This window comes from Borostomias antarcticus, assembly GCF_949987555.1.
Source record: "Borostomias antarcticus genome assembly, chromosome: 24".
Taxonomy (NCBI): domain Eukaryota; kingdom Metazoa; phylum Chordata; class Actinopteri; order Stomiiformes; family Stomiidae; genus Borostomias; species Borostomias antarcticus.
In genome coordinates this window covers 17,353,655-17,370,773 of record NC_140257.1, presented here as the reverse complement: position 1 = coordinate 17,370,773, position 17,119 = coordinate 17,353,655, and the positions used below count along the sequence as shown (strand labels likewise).

The 17,119-nt window shown below is 50.4% G+C and overlaps 1 protein-coding gene across 2 annotated transcripts; it reads left to right on the top strand.

Moving 5' to 3' along the window:
- The first annotated feature begins 3,109 nt into the window (after positions 1 to 3,109).
- On the top strand, positions 3,110 to 16,864 carry klhl20 (kelch-like family member 20). Of its 2 annotated transcripts, XR_014631015.1 has the most exons (14): positions 3,110 to 3,173; positions 3,810 to 3,878; positions 5,241 to 5,607; positions 7,349 to 7,555; positions 8,521 to 8,679; positions 9,298 to 9,392; positions 9,843 to 9,958; positions 10,553 to 10,736; positions 11,515 to 11,658; positions 12,458 to 12,591; positions 13,591 to 13,799; positions 14,092 to 14,198; positions 14,451 to 15,869; positions 16,289 to 16,864. XR_014631015.1 is itself a non-coding variant. In XM_084458384.1 (13 exons), exons 2-13 carry the CDS (start codon positions 3,856 to 3,858, stop codon positions 14,533 to 14,535), a joined length of 1,830 nt encoding a protein of 609 aa, XP_084314510.1. In that variant the 5' UTR covers positions 3,110 to 3,173; positions 3,810 to 3,855; the 3' UTR covers positions 14,536 to 16,864. The 2 variants fall into 2 exon arrangements, 1 of the variants encoding a protein (XP_084314510.1); XM_084458384.1 differs by having other exon boundaries at positions 14,451 to 16,864.
- The last annotated feature ends 255 nt before the right edge of the window (positions 16,865 to 17,119 follow it).

Sequence of the window (17,119 nt, the reverse complement as noted above, 5' to 3'; positions counted from 1 at the left end):
TTGTTTAATGAGACTTCTGTCATCCGTGTTTGTTTAATGAGACTTCTGTCAGCATACCACTGTCCCTACAGAGAGACTTTCAGTCAGAGATATTCAGGCTGCAGAGATGGGCCAACACAAACACGCACACACACACACACACACGCACACACACACACACACACGCACACACACACACACACTGACTGAGGGCAGGCTATTGTATGCGATATAAAAAGAAGATGGCAGCCAACGCAAACAGATGTCGAGATGTATCCTCTCTACGCCACACATGTGATTTCAGCTTTATTGTTAGACGATGAATAAATGAGCTAACGGAGGCAGCTTTTGTTCTGGGCTCAGATGTTCCTGTGGCACCAGGGTGGAGCTCCCGCTCGTCTCCCAGCTAAGCTCAACAAAGCCTGCAGATATTTTGGACTGCAGAGCCGATCTACTTCTGAGTCACGGCGCAAACCCTGCACCGCTCAATCCCCACTCCTGACACACACTGTCCACAAAGCATCCGCGTGTGGGTAGAGGGGGTGGGAGACCGGGGAGAGAGACCACAGCGCTGCAGGCTCTCTCTCTCATCTCAGATCACACACATTCAAAGGCTCTTCGGCTCTTTCTTTTTTTCCGATCTGTTATGCAGTAAAACTTGGAGAGCTCTAGGGAGCCATTTGTAGGCCGATAGAATCAAGCTCACCATTGCTGTTCCCTCCAGACCCCCCTGGTGAGCTCCTGGAGGAGCTGCTCTCGCGCCTCCCTGAGGATGGCTCATCCTTCTCAGCGACTTTAACATTCAGACTGAGAGATTTCCTCTTGATTTATTTAGAGAGCGTGGGGTGTGGAACTATACTATGTGTATGTAATGCAGAGACTGTGGTGCGATTATGTGGTATATGATCTGGGGGTGTTTGTAAGTGCGTGTGTGAGAGTGTAAGTGGGCTTGGAGGGGCTCAGAGGGGCTCGGAGGGAGGCAGGCAGGCGGAGGGGGAGGCAAGGGTCCAGGGAGCTCGGAGGAGGGTTCGGGGAAGGTCCGGGGAAGGTCCGGGGAAGGTCCGTGGGAGGCAAGGGTCCAGGAAGCTCGGAGGAGGGTCCGGGGAAGGTCCGGGGAAGGTCCATGGGAGGCAAGGGTCCAGGGAGCTCGGAGGAGGGTCCGGGGAAGGTCCGTTGGAGGCAAGGCTGGGGTCTCAAGGGAGGCAGGGTTCTGGGGAGAAAAACAGGAATCTAAACGGGCTTCTGAGGATTCACAAAAGCTAGAAGTGGTACCTATACAGGTGAATACGTTCTGGCACTGGAGCGTAGGGCGCGCTGGCCTTCATGCTGGAGAGTGTTTGCAGCAGGTGCGTTGATTGCAGAGGTGCTTGGAGACTCAGCTGCTCGGGGCTGGGAGGAATGCGAGGAATGTGCAGAGGAACGGCCGTGACACCTCTCCTCCTTTGACCTTCACCTCTCCTCTTCTCCTCCTACCCACAAGGCTGGTAACCACCGGCCCTGCCCCTGAACCCTTCTCTCTCCTACCCTCTGATACTGCCACTGATCTTCTCCTCTCTACTCTGTCCTCTTCTCTGGACCATCTCTGCCCCCTCACCTCCACGCCAGCACGCCCAACTCCACCTGCCCCATGGCTGTCGGACTGAGTGCGTACTGACAGATGGAGTCTGAGAATAGCGGAGCGTAAATGGAGAAAAGGCAGACTCCCAGAGGACCTTCTTAATTTCTTATCTCTTCTTTCCACTTTCTCCAGCTGCTAAAGCTGATTTCTTCCGCTCTAAAAACCTCTGCTTCCAGTCCTAACACCTCTTTGAGACTGCTCTTCAGTCCTCCAGGCCCCCATCTCCTAGTCCCACTCCCTCCCTCCTCTCTCACCATTACGTTAACAATATCAGATCCTCTAGAGCAGGGGTGTCAAACTCAAATACACAGTGGGCCAAAATTTTAAACGTGAACAAAGTCGCGGGCCAACATTGAACAAATGAAAATTTTAATATGGACCCAAACAAGTTTTGCTTTAACATTGAATATGGAACAAGCAACGCTTATTACCATACAATATATAACTTAATAGTCGAGACATGCAAAATCGAATACTGGCGGGCCAGCTCTAGTAGGCATTTGGTATTGCCTCACGGGCCAAATATAATTACACTGCGGGCCAAATTTGGCCCGCGGGCCAGAGTTTGACACCCCTGCTCTAGAGCATGGGTTCCCAAACTCCATCAATCAAACAGTGACACACCCGCGCCCCCCCAACCCCCCAAATTTGTCCATTAAAAAAAAACAACTTTAAAATCATGTTTCATTCATAAAAACCATAGAAAATTCTAATTCTTTTTTTTTCTAACCATCCCTCTTAGTCACTTGTAGAAAGGACATGCACTTGTGAGCTCAGTGGCAAGTAGTAATACACTGACTACCTACAAACAACTACCTTAAATGCAATATATACATATTGTAAGTCGCTTTGGATAAAAGTTGTTTGTTTGAACATTCAGTCATCCATCTATTTTTTCTCTGCCCACTTAGGCTGCCATCTACACTGGCCCAATAGGCTCTGTGCACCAGCTCCACTACTTCCTGAAAGTCACTTGGCTTCTTTATTTCCTGTCCTATATGATTGGATTAAGTGATTAATCAGTTGTGCGGCAGACCCAGCGCACACCTGATTAATCACTTAATCCAATCATATTGGACAGGAAATAAAGAAGCCAAGTAACTTTCAGGAAGTAGTGAAGCTGGTGCACAGAGCCTACACAGTGGCTATAGCAACTCATACAGCTCCATACATAATGAAATACTGCCATCTAGTGTCGGGGGGCAATACTGCATTAGGCACTGACTGTATAATACAATCTTATCAATATTATTATTATGATAACCCTTTAAATCCATCCTTTTACCATTCTATATTTTATTCTTTATGATGTCAACCATATTGCTATTGTACCACAGAGTTTAGATATACATCCGAAAACAACCCCCCCACAAAAGCAAACAACCCCCCCCAAAAAAGTAGTAATTCTGTTAGACTTTTATTTTGAAATATCACACAAATATGCCACCGGAAGTGGCCGGATGGAATGTGAAGGATGTCTCGAGCTGCTCTGCCAGTTTCGCGGCTAATGACGCGGTGTTCGTTAGACGAGCCAACGGTCGAGCTGAACACTTGTTCTTAATGGAAATATACTGAGGTAATAATTACTCCTCGATTTGTGTGTGTTTAGTATCTAATAGCTTCCTTTTCAAACTGGCGTGTCAGATTAAAACGTTCGCTAGCCAGTCTGATTAGCCTAGCTTAGCTAGCTAGCTAGTTAGCTACCTAGGGGCCAGGGTAACGTTAGTGCTACTAGCCAACGTTGGCTAGCTAGCTAGTGCTACCTGGTTTAGCTAGCTAGTGCTACCTGGTTTAGCTAGCTAGCTGGAATATAACGTTAGCTCACTAGCTAGCCGCTCAGTCCAATCGAAACATATAACAAATATGTGAATCATGTGAATGTCTCCTGACTAACTCAGCTCATGGGAACTCAGGGGGCTAACTCTTACTAGTACCTGCTAGCCAGCTATAGCCTGCTAGTCTCCATGTTGTGGAACTGGCTAACCTGGCTAACGGCTAACCTTGCTAACGGCTAACTTGTTGTGGAACTGGCTAACCTGACTAACGTTAGGTTAGTGTACACAGTGCTAATCAGTGATGCAGCTGGCTAGCAGTTCAAAGGTCACGTCCTGACTCATATGACATAATCATAGTTGGCTAATGCTAGCTAGCTAGCTGGCTCGTAGGAGCAGTAGCCTAGACTCTATTAATAACCTGTTATCTCTGTGATTAGGGTGGCAGACAGGGACCTAGTGGGACAAGAGGCCGTGTTTCTGTGCATGGACGGAAACCCAATGCGCAGGTACGTAAATCAATCAATCAATCAATCAATCAAAACTTTATTTATATAGCGCATTTCATACCCAGAGGCAACACAATGCGCTTTACAGAGAACAAGGGAGGAGGGCATACGACCCACCCCTACATATTCCAGAGGGAAGCAAAAAAACAGTAATCACCCGGGGGCCAGATAAGTGAGCTGTAAAAATTCTTCCCTGACCCCTCTCAACAAGGCGATGGAGCAAGCTCCAGGAGTATGTTTGTCTACCGGCTAAGAACATTTATAGAGCAATAAATAACATTAAATTACATTTTCAGAGTAAGAGAGGCTAATAACATCATAGGAGAGACATGGCAAACATTGGTGTATGTCTGTGTGTGCATAAATGTGCCTGGGCCCAGATAGAGGCAGGGTCAGGGGGTAAATGATCAAAGCTTTCTCGACTAATGATCTATGCTTAGCTTTCTTGATCTACGATTCATGTGAGGGTCTTGGGTTGGAGGTGTCTTACTGGCTTCTTAAGCTAGTAGCAGCTAGTTACCCGTCAAGTTTGTCTCAGAGGACTTTGAATAGGCTCTGTGCACCAGCTCCACTACTTCCTGAAAGTCACTTGGCATCTTTATTTCCTGTCCTATATGATTGGATTAAGTGATTAATCAGGTGTGCGCTGGGTCTGCCTCACACCTGATTAATCACTTAATCCAATCATATAGGACAGGAAATAAAGATGCCAAGTGACTTTCAGGAAGTAGTGGAGCTGGTGCACAGAGCCTATTGGAGGTGTCTTACTAGCTACTTAAGCTAGTACCAGCTAGTTACCCTTCAAGTTTGTCTCAGAGGACTTTGAATTCACTGTTGTAAAAACCTTGTAGCTTGTGTCCATTGTAGTATTGTAAGTACAGCCTATGCCTGGCGGATTCTCAGAAGGGTGATGGTGGTGGAAACAGCTGAGTTCTGCATGCTCTTGTAACAGAGTTATTATTGGCAGTGCGAGAGAGCCGGGTTCAGGTCCTTCCCTGGGGCGAGCAGAGACGTATGGGTTACGCTCTCTAGGCTATCTGCTGGAGCATGACCTCAGAGGGGGTCTCTTGGGGCCGGTTAATGTTGGAGGGCCAAGTACTTGGCCAGTATCACCTTCCACCCGTAAGCTAATCTGTGTCCTAGGACTGTTGTAGACTTGCGTTTCTGCCAAAAGGCTTGCGCTGTGACGCACTGCGTTGGACGTGACAAATACTTGTTGAGATTAAGTTCCATCTAGCAAGTGTAGCTGTATCTAATTCACACCTACTGCTCTGCAATTCAGTCAACCTTAGTCAGACTGCAAAGGATCTGCAGAAGCAAACCCAGCTCTGACCCCCCACACCCCCCCACCCCACCCCACAGGGCTGTCAGCGCACGCCAAGACAACACGGGAATGGACATCACCGCCCGCTGCACCCTGGGAGACCCCAACAAGCTTCCGGAGGGGGTGCCCCAGCCGGCGCGCATGCCCTACGTGTCGGACAAGCACCCTCGGCAGACGCTGGAGGTCATCAACCTGCTGCGCAAGCACCGCGAGCTCTGTGACGTGGTGCTGGTGGTGGGCGCCAAGAAGATCTACGCCCACCGGGTCATCCTGTCGGCCTGCAGCCCCTACTTCAGGGCCATGTTCACGGGCGAGCTGGCGGAGAGCCGGCAGACGGAGGTGGTGATCAGGGACATCGACGAGAGGGCCATGGAGCTGCTGATCGACTTCGCCTACACCTCCCAGGTAAAACGCCTGTGTGTTACTACACCTCCCAGGTAAAACACCTGTGAGTTACTACACCTCCCAGGTAAAACGCCTGTGTGAGTTACTACACCTCCCAGGTAAAACGCCTGTGTGTTACTACACCTCCCAGGTAAAACGCCTGTGAGTTACTACACCTCCCAGGTAAAACGTCTGTGTGAGTTACTACACCTCCCAGGTAAAACGCCTGTGTGAGTTACTACCCCTCCCAGGTACAACGCCTGTGTGAGTTACTACACCTCCCAGGTAAAACGCCTGTGTGCGTTACTACACCTCCCAGGTAAAACGCCTGTGTGTGTTACTACACCTCCCAGGTAAAACACCTGTGTGAGTTACTACACCTCCCAGGTAAAACGCCTGTGTGCGTTACTACACCTCCCAGGTAAAACGCCTGTGTGCGTTACTACACCTCCCAGGTAAAACGCCTGTGTGTGTTACTACACCTCCCAGGTAAAACACCTGTGAGTTACTACACCTCCCAGGTAAAACGCCTGTGTGAGTTACTACACCTCCCAGGTAAAACGCCTGTGTGAGTTACTACCCCTCCCAGGTAAAACGCCTGTGTGAGTTACTACCCCTCCCAGGTAAAACGCCTGTGTGAGTTACTACACCTCCCAGGTAAAACACCTGTGTGAGTTACTACACCTCCCAGGTAAAACACCTGTGTGAGTTACTACACCTCCCAGGTAAAACTACACCTCCCAGGTAAAACACCTGTTAGTTACTACCCCTCCCAGGTAAAAGGCCTGTGAGTTACTACCCCTCCCAGGTAAAACACCTGTGAGTTACTACCCCTCCCAGGTAAAACGCCTGTGTGAGTTACTACACCTCCCAGGTAAAACGCCTGTGTGAGTTACTACACCTCCCAGGTAAAACGCCTGTGTGTGTTACTACACCTCCCAGGTAAAACACCTGTGAGTTACTACACCTCCCAGGTAAAACGCCTGTGTGAGTTACTACACCTCCCAGGTAAAACGCCTGTGTGAGTTACTACCCCTCCCAGGTAAAACGCCTGTGTGAGTTACTACCCCTCCCAGGTAAAACGCCTGTGTGAGTTACTACACCTCCCAGGTAAAACACCTGTGTGAGTTACTACACCTCCCAGGTAAAACACCTGTGTGAGTTACTACACCTCCCAGGTAAAACTACACCTCCCAGGTAAAACACCTGTTAGTTACTACCCCTCCCAGGTAAAAGGCCTGTGAGTTACTACCCCTCCCAGGTAAAACACCTGTGAGTTACTACCCCTCCCAGGTAAAACGCCTGTGTGAGTTACTACACCTCCCAGGTAAAACGCCTGTGTGTTACTACACCTCCCAGGTAAAACGCCTGTGTGAGTTACTACACCTCCCAGGTAAAACGCCTGTGTGTTACTACACCTCCCAGGTAAAACACCTGTGTGAGTTACTACACCTCCCAGGTAAAACGCCTGTGTGAGTTACTACCCCTCCCAGGTAAAAGGCCTGTGAGTTACTACCCCTCCCAGGTAAAACACCTGTGAGTTACTACCCCTCCCAGGTAAAACGCCTGTGTGAGTTACTACCCCTCCCAGGTACAACGCCTGTGTGAGTTACTACCCCTCCCAGGTAAAACGCCTGTGTGAGTTACTACCCCTCCCAGGTAAAACACCTGTGTGAGTTACTACACCTCCCAGGTAAAACACCTGTGTGAGTTACTACCCCTCCCAGGTAAATCCCCTGGTGTGTTGCTCCTCCCTGGGCAGGTGACCGTGGAGGAGGGGAACGTGCAGACGCTCCTGCCCGCCGCCTGCCTCCTGCAGCTGGCTGAGATCCAGGAGGCGTGCTGCGAGTTCCTGAAGAGGCAGCTGGACCCCTCCAACTGCCTGGGCATCCGCGCCTTCGCAGACACGCACTCCTGCCGAGAGCTGCTGAGGATCGCCGACAAGTTCACCCAGCACAACTTCCAGGAGGTGAGGCGGCGCCGCGTCTCGGGAGCGTGTGTGTGTGAGCATGAACGTGTGTGTGTGTGCGCGCGAACGACAAGGTCACATAGCACGGCTTCCAAAAGTTCAGGGCTCGCTTTCTTGTAGAGGTGGGCGTGTCTCTTTGTGTGTGTGTGTGTGTGTGTGTTTACACTTGAACACACACCCTGACAGGGTCACCCAGTGCTAAGCTAGAGGTAACCGTTGGTGCGAGGGCTGGTCGGGTCGGTATGCAGAGCGCTGCCCGTGCTGTTGACTGATAGGCTGGTTCATGCTGTCACCCCCGTGCTGTTGACTGATAGGCTGGTTCATGTTGTCACCCCCGTGCTGGTGACTGATGGGCTGGTTCATGTTGTCACCCCCGTGCTGTTGACTGATGGGCTGGTTCATGTTGTCACCCCCGTGCTGTTGACTGATAGGCTGGTTCATGTTGTCACCCCCGTGCTGGTGACTGATGGGCTGGTTCATGTTGTCACCCCCGTGCTGTTGACTGATGGGCTGGTTCATGTTGTCACCCCCGTGCTGTTGACTGATAGGCTGGTTCATGTTGTCACCCCCGTGCTGGTGACTGATGGGCTGGTTCATGTTGTCACCCCCGTGCTGGTGACTGATGGGCTGGTTCATGTTGTCACCCCCGTGCTGTTGACTGATGGGCTGGTTCATGTTGTCACCCCCGTGCTGTTGACTGATAGGCTGGTTCATGCTGTCACCCCCGTGCTGTTGACTGATAGGCTGGTTCATGTTGTCACCCCCGTGCTGGTGACTGATGGGCTGGTTCATGTTGTCACCCCCGTGCTGTTGACTGATGGGCTGGTTCATGCTGTCACCCCCGTGCTGTTGACTGATAGGCTGGTTCATGTTGTCACCCCCGTGCTGTTGACTGATGGGCTGGTTCATGTTGTCACCCCCGTGCTGTTGACTGATAGGCTGGTTCATGTGTTCATCCCTGTCAGGTGATGGAGAGCGAGGAGTTCATGTTGCTCCCGGCCAATCAGCTGATAGACATCATCTCCAGTGACGAGCTGAACGTGCGCAGTGAAGAGCAGGTGTTCAACGCCGTCATGGCCTGGGTCAAGTACAGCATCCAGGAGAGACTCCCTCAGCTGCCCCAGGTGAGACCTGTATATACTATAAACTACCCAGGTTAGACCTGTATATACTACTAGGGGCGGCTGTAGCTCAGTTGGTAGAGCAGGTCGTTCAGTGATCGAAGGGTCAGCGGTTCGAATCCCAGCTCCGACTGTCCACATGTCGAAGTGTCCTTGAGCAAGACACCTAACCCCAAATTGCTCCCAATGAGCAGGTTAGCACCTTGCATGGCAGCTACCGCCATTGGTGTGTGAATGTGTGTGTGAATGGGTGAATGAGAGGCCATTGTAAAGCGCTCTGAGTGCCGCTAAGGTGGAAAAGCGCTATATAAGTGCAGTCCATTTACCATTTACCATTTACTACTACAACTACCCAGGTTAGATCTGTATTACTACCACAGCTGCCCCAGGTTAGATCTGTATATATACTTACTACCACAGCTGCCCCAGGTTAGATCTGCATTATTACCACAGCTGCCCCAGGTTAGATCTGATATTGACTGTTTTGGTTGTAGGTGATACTGACTGTGTTTTGGTTGTAGGTGATACTGTGTTTTGGTTGTAGGTGATACTGTGTTTTGGTTGTAGGTGGTACTGACTGTGTTTTGGTTGTAGGTGGTACTGACTGTGTTTTGGTTGTAGGTGCTCCAGCACGTGCGCCTGCCCCTCCTAAGCCCTAAGTTCCTGGTGGGGACCGTGGGGTCGGACCCCCTCATTAAGAGTGACGAGGAGTGCAGGTGGGTTGAGCTGGTGACCGTCACCTGACCTGGTTCAGGCCTAACAGGCCTCAAAATCAACCTTTGTACTTGGTAGCACTGGTGCTCCCAACTTTAACACATATACAGCACCAGCAAAATGTACTGCAAGAGGCACCAACAATAAGGCTATTTGTAATAGAGTTAAATAACCAAGAGCCTAGAACCTTTGTGAGGGCACATCCAGACTCTGGGACTAGACTAGTTTAAAACTTGTGGTTTTGAGTTCTAAGGACGACATTGAAATCATTAGTCCATCCACCTGTAGCACTCTGGGGTTTTTAAATGAAAAGTGTTACAAATAAAATGTATTATTATTATTATTATTATTTCTCGTAACTCCCAAGTCCAGATATAAAGTGAACGATGCCATGTTGTGGGAAGCTTCACAGCTCAGAGCGCTGACTGCTGTTTCTGCCTCCCTCTCCCCAGAGACCTGGTGGACGAGGCCAAGAACTACCTCCTCCTGCCCCAGGAGCGGCCCCTGATGCAGGGCCCCCGGACACGGCCCCGGAAGCCCATCCGCTGTGGGGAGGTGTTGTTCGCAGGTCCGTCACTCAGCGTCACTCTGAACCACTTCAATGTACATTTCCCTTTTCATTTCCCATTTCATTGACGAGGTCACGAAACGTTTGCCGAAGTATTGCCAGCGGTTGTGTCTTTGCTCAATGTACTATCCACGTGTGAGGGGTGTGGATGGAGCAACGTGCTTCAAACATGACTCCCCAAACGGTTCCTACTGAAGTAGAAAGGTATTAAAAGCTCTCTCTCTCTCTCTCTCTCTCTCTTGGTCTCCCTCTCTGTCTCTCTCTCTCTCTCTCTTGGTCTCCCTCTCTGTCTCTCTCTCTCTCTCTCTCTCTCTCCCTCTCTCTCTCCCTCTCTCTCTCTCCCTCCCTCTCTCTCTCTCTCTCTCCCTCTCTCTCTCTGTCTCTATCTCTCTCTCTCCCTCTCTCTGTCTCTCCCTCTCTCTCTCTCCCTCTCTGTCTCTCCCTCTCTCTCTCTCCCTCTCTCTCTCTCCCTCTCTCTCTCTCTCTCTCTCTCTCTCTCTCCCTCTCTCTCTCTCTCTCTCTCTCTCTCTCTCTCTGTCTCCCTCTCTCTCTCTCTCTCTCTCTCTCTCTCTCTCTCTCTCTCCCCCCCTGCAGTGGGGGGCTGGTGCAGTGGCGATGCCATCTCCAGCGTGGAGCGCTACGACCCCCAGACCAACGAGTGGCGCATGGTGGCGTCCATGAGCAAGCGACGCTGCGGCGTGGGCGTCAGCGTCCTCGACGACCTGCTCTACGCCGTGGGCGGCCATGACGGATCCTCCTACCTCAACAGCGTGGAGAGGTAAGCTCCTCCCCTCTCTCCCCAGCTCCCCCCAGGCAGCGCTCCCAAGCGCATACTTCTACTTCGCATACTACTTTTCACTGCCCCTAGAAAGTACATACTTTGCACGCACTACGCATCCAATTGCGAAATACTACTTTGTGATAACATTGCGGCTTTAAATTTGACCACGTCCGTCGCTGTCCGTGAAGGGACATTCGTCCACATCTGTCGCTGCTCGTGAAGGGACATTCGTCCACAGGTGTCGCGACTCGTGACGTAATTGACGTTGCGCACAGGATTGTGGGTCAGATTAGCCAGAAAGGTGCGCTGGCTTGCGTGCTGCATACATCATACCTTTTTAATCTCGCTTTCATCATGTAGTTTAACCTATATTCTTTTTTTCTTTTTTTTTTTTAAACATACTCACTTAAACATTTTTACTTACTTTTTATTCTATTACTTTCTATTCTCTTGTATCATATATGATTTGTCGTGTTTTATTCTCTTATTTTTCATCTACTATTTTAACTGTTTTTTATTTTTCTGTAAATCACTATATGCTACATTTGTTTGTATGAACAGTGCTAATGTATATACTGTAAATAAAGTTTACTTTGACTACTGCAAAATACGACCAGATGTAGTTGTACATCCTGGTATTTTTGCCATACTGCATGTGGCATACTATGTATTGGGGCATACTACATCCTTTCTTGGCGTACTATATAGTATGGAAGTGTGTGATTGTGAGCGCAGCCCTGTGTTGAGATACTAGTCAGCGTGTGTCCCTGAGCAGGTACGACCCCAAGACCAACCAGTGGAGCAGTGATGTGGCCCCCACCAGCACCTGCAGGACCAGCGTGGGCGTGGCCGTGCTGGGGGGCTACCTGTACGCCGTGGGGGGCCAGGACGGGGTCTCCTGTCTCAACATTGTCGAGAGGTAACCTCCTATTGATACGGGCTAGTTGGGCACGGTGGCTTGTTCTGATGACGGTGGGTGTTCACCTCGGCGTCGGGGACCTTTGTGACCGCAAAACAACTCGGGAGCAGCGATGGATGAAAACGTGCATTCTGCTTTCAAATTCGTCCCTTTTCTCTTTCTGGTGGCCATTTTGTTCCTGAATCAGCACTTATTTTCCGAACGTGGTCTTCTAGTGTGGCCTGGGTCTCATGCGTTGAGGATCACCCCTGGTAGCTGTAGCGTACAGGCTAATTACATGTGGTTGTTGTTAAAATGTGTTGCGGGGGAGCCAGCGATGAGTAGTGAAGAAGAGCCAGACGTGTCTCCCGAGCCAGAGGTCCGCGCCCCCCGTAGCCAGCCTGTACCACCTGTCTGCTGCCCTAACCCTAGCCTCATGCTGTACCCCCCCCCCCCCCCACACTCTCTGGGATCTGTGCTACAGATTAGGGTTGCAAATTTCAAGGAATTTCATTAATTGATAACTGTTAACCTTAACAAACGATAGTCGATTAATTGATAACAGCGTCCAACGCTGGACTGCGCTTTGCTTCTTCCGTTGTGTCGTTGAAATTTCCCGGCATCCCAATTAGCCTTCACTACATGGTTCACTACATGGCGTGGCCCTCATGTGCAGTCAAACCCTAAATCATGATTACCTTTCACGCAACTCCTGCTCATAAACTTCTGTTCCATTAACAAGCAATTAATCGAGTAACCAAATCTTACTCGATCGGCAATTAATCGATTAGTCGACTAACTGTTAACATCCCTCGTCCAGATACGACCCGAAGGAGAACAAGTGGACCCGCGTGGCGTCCATGAGCACCCGGAGGCTGGGCGTGGCCGTGGCCGTGCTGGGGGGCTTCCTCTACGCCGTGGGGGGGTCCGACGGCACCTCCCCCCTCAACACAGGTACGCCCCAACCAATCACACACTGACTCTATTAAGAACAGGTCAACACAGGTACGCCTCAACCAATCACACACTGACTCTATTAAGGACAGGTCAACACAGGTACGCCCCAACCAATCACACACTGACTCTATTAAGGACAGGTCAACACAGGTACGCCTCAACCAATCACACACTGACTCTATTAAGAACAGGTCAACACAGGTACGCCTCAACCAATCACACACTGACTATTAAGGACAGGTCAACACAGGTACGCCCCAACCAATCACACACTGACTCTATTAAGGACCGGTCAACACAGGTACGCCCCAACCAATCACACACTGACTCTATTAAGGACCGGTCAACACAGGTACGCCTCAACCAATCACACACTGACTCTATTAAGAACAGCAGGTCAACACAGGTACGCCCCAACCAATCACACACTGACTCTATTAAGAACAGGTCAACACAGGTACGCCCCAACCAATCACACACTGACTCTATTAAGAACAGGTCAACACAGGTAGCCCCAACCAATCACACACTGACTCTATTAGCCCCAACCAATCAGTCAACAGTCAGGAAGACGAACAATTCGCCCGGCAAATTCATCTACATGCACCAGAAAGAGGAGCGGTATTTACCTTCCTTCCAGGAAGTTCACTGAAGTAGCTCCAATCTTCCAGTCCAGTCTGCTCCACGCACGTTTATCATACTTTTTCCCATCATTATAGTGAGTGAGTGGGGCATTGTGGGAAGTGTGGTTCTTAAGACACAGTGCCGATTTTATCACGACCAGAGGGGAGTGTGTGTGCGCCGAAGTGCTGAGATCTCCTGTAGCTTAAAGTGTGTTTCTGTGCGTGTGTGTGTGCGTGTGTGTGCGTGTGTGTGTGTGTGCGTGCGTGCGTGTGCGTGCGCGTGTGTGCGTGCGCGTGTGTGCGTGCGCGTGTGTGTGTGCGTGTGTGTGTGCGCGCGTGCGTGTGTGTGTGTGTGTGTGTGCGCGCGTCTCAGTGGAGCGCTACAACCCCCAGGAGAACCGCTGGCACACGGTGTCGCCCATGGGCACGCGGAGGAAGCACCTGGGCTGCGCCGTCTACCAGGACATGATCTACTCCGTGGGCGGCCGCGACGACACCACCGAGCTCAGCAGCGCCGAGCGCTACAACCCCCGGACCAATCAGTGGTCCCCGGTCGTCGCCATGACGTCCAGACGCAGCGGGGTGAGTCTCAGGCCACTTCCTGACGAGCAGATCCGCCTCCAAGGATTTGATTAGCATTCCTCTAATCGCTTATTTATGTATATTTTGTATTAATTTGGACTAAGTACATTGGGAAAAGATCATAAATGGAGGTAGATCACGACTTGATTGATGTGCCGCTGGTTTGGGGATATTTTCAGAGGAATCAGTGTTGGGATGTTCTAGGCTAGTGAGAGACCAGGGTTCAGAGGTCAGGCCCTATTGATCGTGTCCTTGCTGAATGGTTGTAATGGATGCCTGTCTCTCTCTGCAGGTGGGACTGGCGGTAGTGAACGGACAGCTGATGGCAGTAGGAGGGTTTGACGGCACCACTTATCTCAAAACAATAGAGGTGTACGACCCTGACGCCAACACGTGGAGGTAGGCCCTGAGCACGCCGCCGCTGGTGACCTCAGCCCTGTCCTGGCATAACTAGGGCTGGGGTTAAAAACCTGATTAATCCATTCTGAATCAAATGATTCTGAATCCATTCATGAATCCCAAAATCAATCTTTTATTTAAGATTTGATTTGATGTTAAATCCCAGTGTGAGGGTATCCCCTCCCCTAACGGTGCTCTGCTCTCTCTCTCCGGTCTGCTCTCTCTCTCTCCGGTCTCTCTCTCTCTCTCCAGGCTGTACGGAGGCATGAACTACCGCCGGCTGGGAGGGGGCGTGGGGGTCATCAAGATGACCCACTGTGAGTCTCACATCTGGTAACACGCCTCCAGGCCGGCGCCGTCTTCGTCACCCGCGCCTCCCGATGAGACGTAAGGACGGAGCGAGGGCCAAACCGCCATTTAGACTGTAGCTCATCCACCGCCGGTCAGTCGGCCAGCCAAGGAAAAGCCCGTGACTCGTCGGACTTCCTGTTCATTCAGTGTGGAAGGCTCTCGTCTAGGAGCCGATCGGGTCACGGCTCTTTCACCGCCAGATCACACGAGCCATCCCCAGAGACACAGACTCTGAATCCACTAACCATGCGTGAGAAAGGGTGTGTTTGTTTTTGAAGCTACGTACCCCCGCTCCCCCGTCGTTTCCTGTTCCGGAGAGGGAACTGAGACGTCGCTGCACTTTAGGATGAACCGCTGAGACGGTCGTGATGTGAGAACTGCTCCAACTCCAGCGACAACCCTGACGTTTCCACAGAAGGACTCTCGACTGAGAGAGAGGACACCAAATCTGACGGGCCTGGAGACCCTGGGGAGCAGCTGTTCTGGATCCCCCCTGAGCTGAACACACTGGGATATGATCTGAGGCGTTCTGTCGCTGGTCAGAGTTCCACGCTGAGCATCGTCTGGGGGTCTAGGTTCTTATCAGGGGGGAGCTAAGCTGCTGGTGCGTGGTGCGCTCAACAATGTTACAATTATACAACCGTTTCACACATGATTGCTGTCCCCAAACTGTGTGGAAGTGGTTATTTTTGGATGGAAATGATCCCAGTCACTTTTTATTTTTGACTTCATAGGAATGGCATCACAGGAACGGTCTGCACTTTATTGACATATGAGAAAGTCCTTGTGGGGATATGACACGGCTATGAAGCCACGACTGAAACAAGCGTTTAAGTATGCATTCAGAACACATCGGTGAGCATGTTTAATGGAAGCCATCTGTTTAATGGAAACAGTACTTTGTTCTGGTCTTTCAATGACATCTATGTTGTTACCATCTGTCACTGCCACGGTAAAACCATTTGATGTATTCTGGTGAACGAAACACTCCCTTTGAATATTCACTGTCCCATCCATGAATGTGCCTGATGCTATCGCCCAGAGACGAGCGTGTGGCAGGACTGATCCTCTCATGGTTTTGATGCTATCGCCCAGAGACGAGCGTGAGGCAAGACTGATCCTCTCATGGTTCTGATGCTATCGCCCAGAGACGAGCGTGTGGCAGGACTGATCCTCTCATGGTTTTGATGCTATCGCCCAGAGACGAGCGTGTGGGGCAGGACTGATCCTCTCATGGTTCTGATGCTATCGCCCAGAGACGAGCGCGTGGGGCAGGACTGATCCTCTCATGGTTCTGATGCTTCACCCCAGAGACGTACGGTGGGGCAAGACTGATCCTCTCATGGTTTTGATGCTTCACCCCAGAGACGTACGGTGGGGCAGGACTGATCCTCTCATGGTTTTGATGCTTCACCCCAGAGACGTACGGTGGGGCAGGACTGATCCTCTCATGGTTCTGATGCTATCGCCCAGAGACGCGTGGGGCAGGACTGATCCTCTCATGGTTTTGATGCTATCGCCCAGAGACGCGTGGGGCAGGACTGATCCTCTCATGGTTTTGATGCTATCGCCCAGAGACGAGCGTGGGGCAGGACTGATCCTCTCATGGTTTTGATGCTACCGCCCAGAGACGCGTGGGGCAGGACTGATCCTCTCATGGTTTTGATGCTATCGCCCAGAGACGAGCGTGGGGCAGGACTGATCCTCTCATGGTTTTGATGCTATCGCCCAGAGACGAGCGTGGGGCAAGACTGATCCTCTCATGGTTTTGATGCTATCGCCCAGAGACGAGCGTGGGGCAAGACTGATCCTCTCATGGTTTTGATGCTATCGCCCAGAGACGAGCGCGTGGGGCAGGACTGATCCTCTCATGGTTTTGATGCTATCGCCCAGAGACGAGCGTGGGGCAAGACTGATCCTCTCATGGTTTTGATGCTACCGCCCAGAGACGAGCGCGTGGGGCAGGACTGATCCTCTCATGGTTTTGGAGCCAAGCTACTAAGGATATGTTCATCTTTATGCTAATGTTGCGTTCATATGAAGCCATGTTAACGATGCTGTGTTTATCTAGTTGTGGATAAAACGCTACTCAACACGTGTCCCTTTGAGTTGTGGAAATGGGTTCTGGGTTGGAAGATGCTTCACGTCCGCTGTTGAAAAGGTTTGAGACCCAAGCCTGTATTTATGATCTGTAAGCCTAGATACAAATGTCTGGCAGTCTACTCATATTTGTCTGTTTAATGGAAAAATTACCATTTTATTTCTAAAGGCACCTAGAACATGTTTATTCGAAATTAAAAACCATTAAAACTCATCTTGGCTACAACATTACTAATCTGTTTCATGACAGTACTAAATTCACTGAGACATGATGTAAAGTAACTTTATTAAATCACCATAATAAATGACCAGACAAGAGTTTCCATCAATGTTGATGGGAAGAGAATGAGAGCATTGAGTGAAAGATATTAAATAACATGGTTTCTAAAAAATAAAAAGTTTTTACACATATAAACACATTTACAAAAAGTTATTTCAAATAGTGATGTACAGTATGGTACGGTGGTATT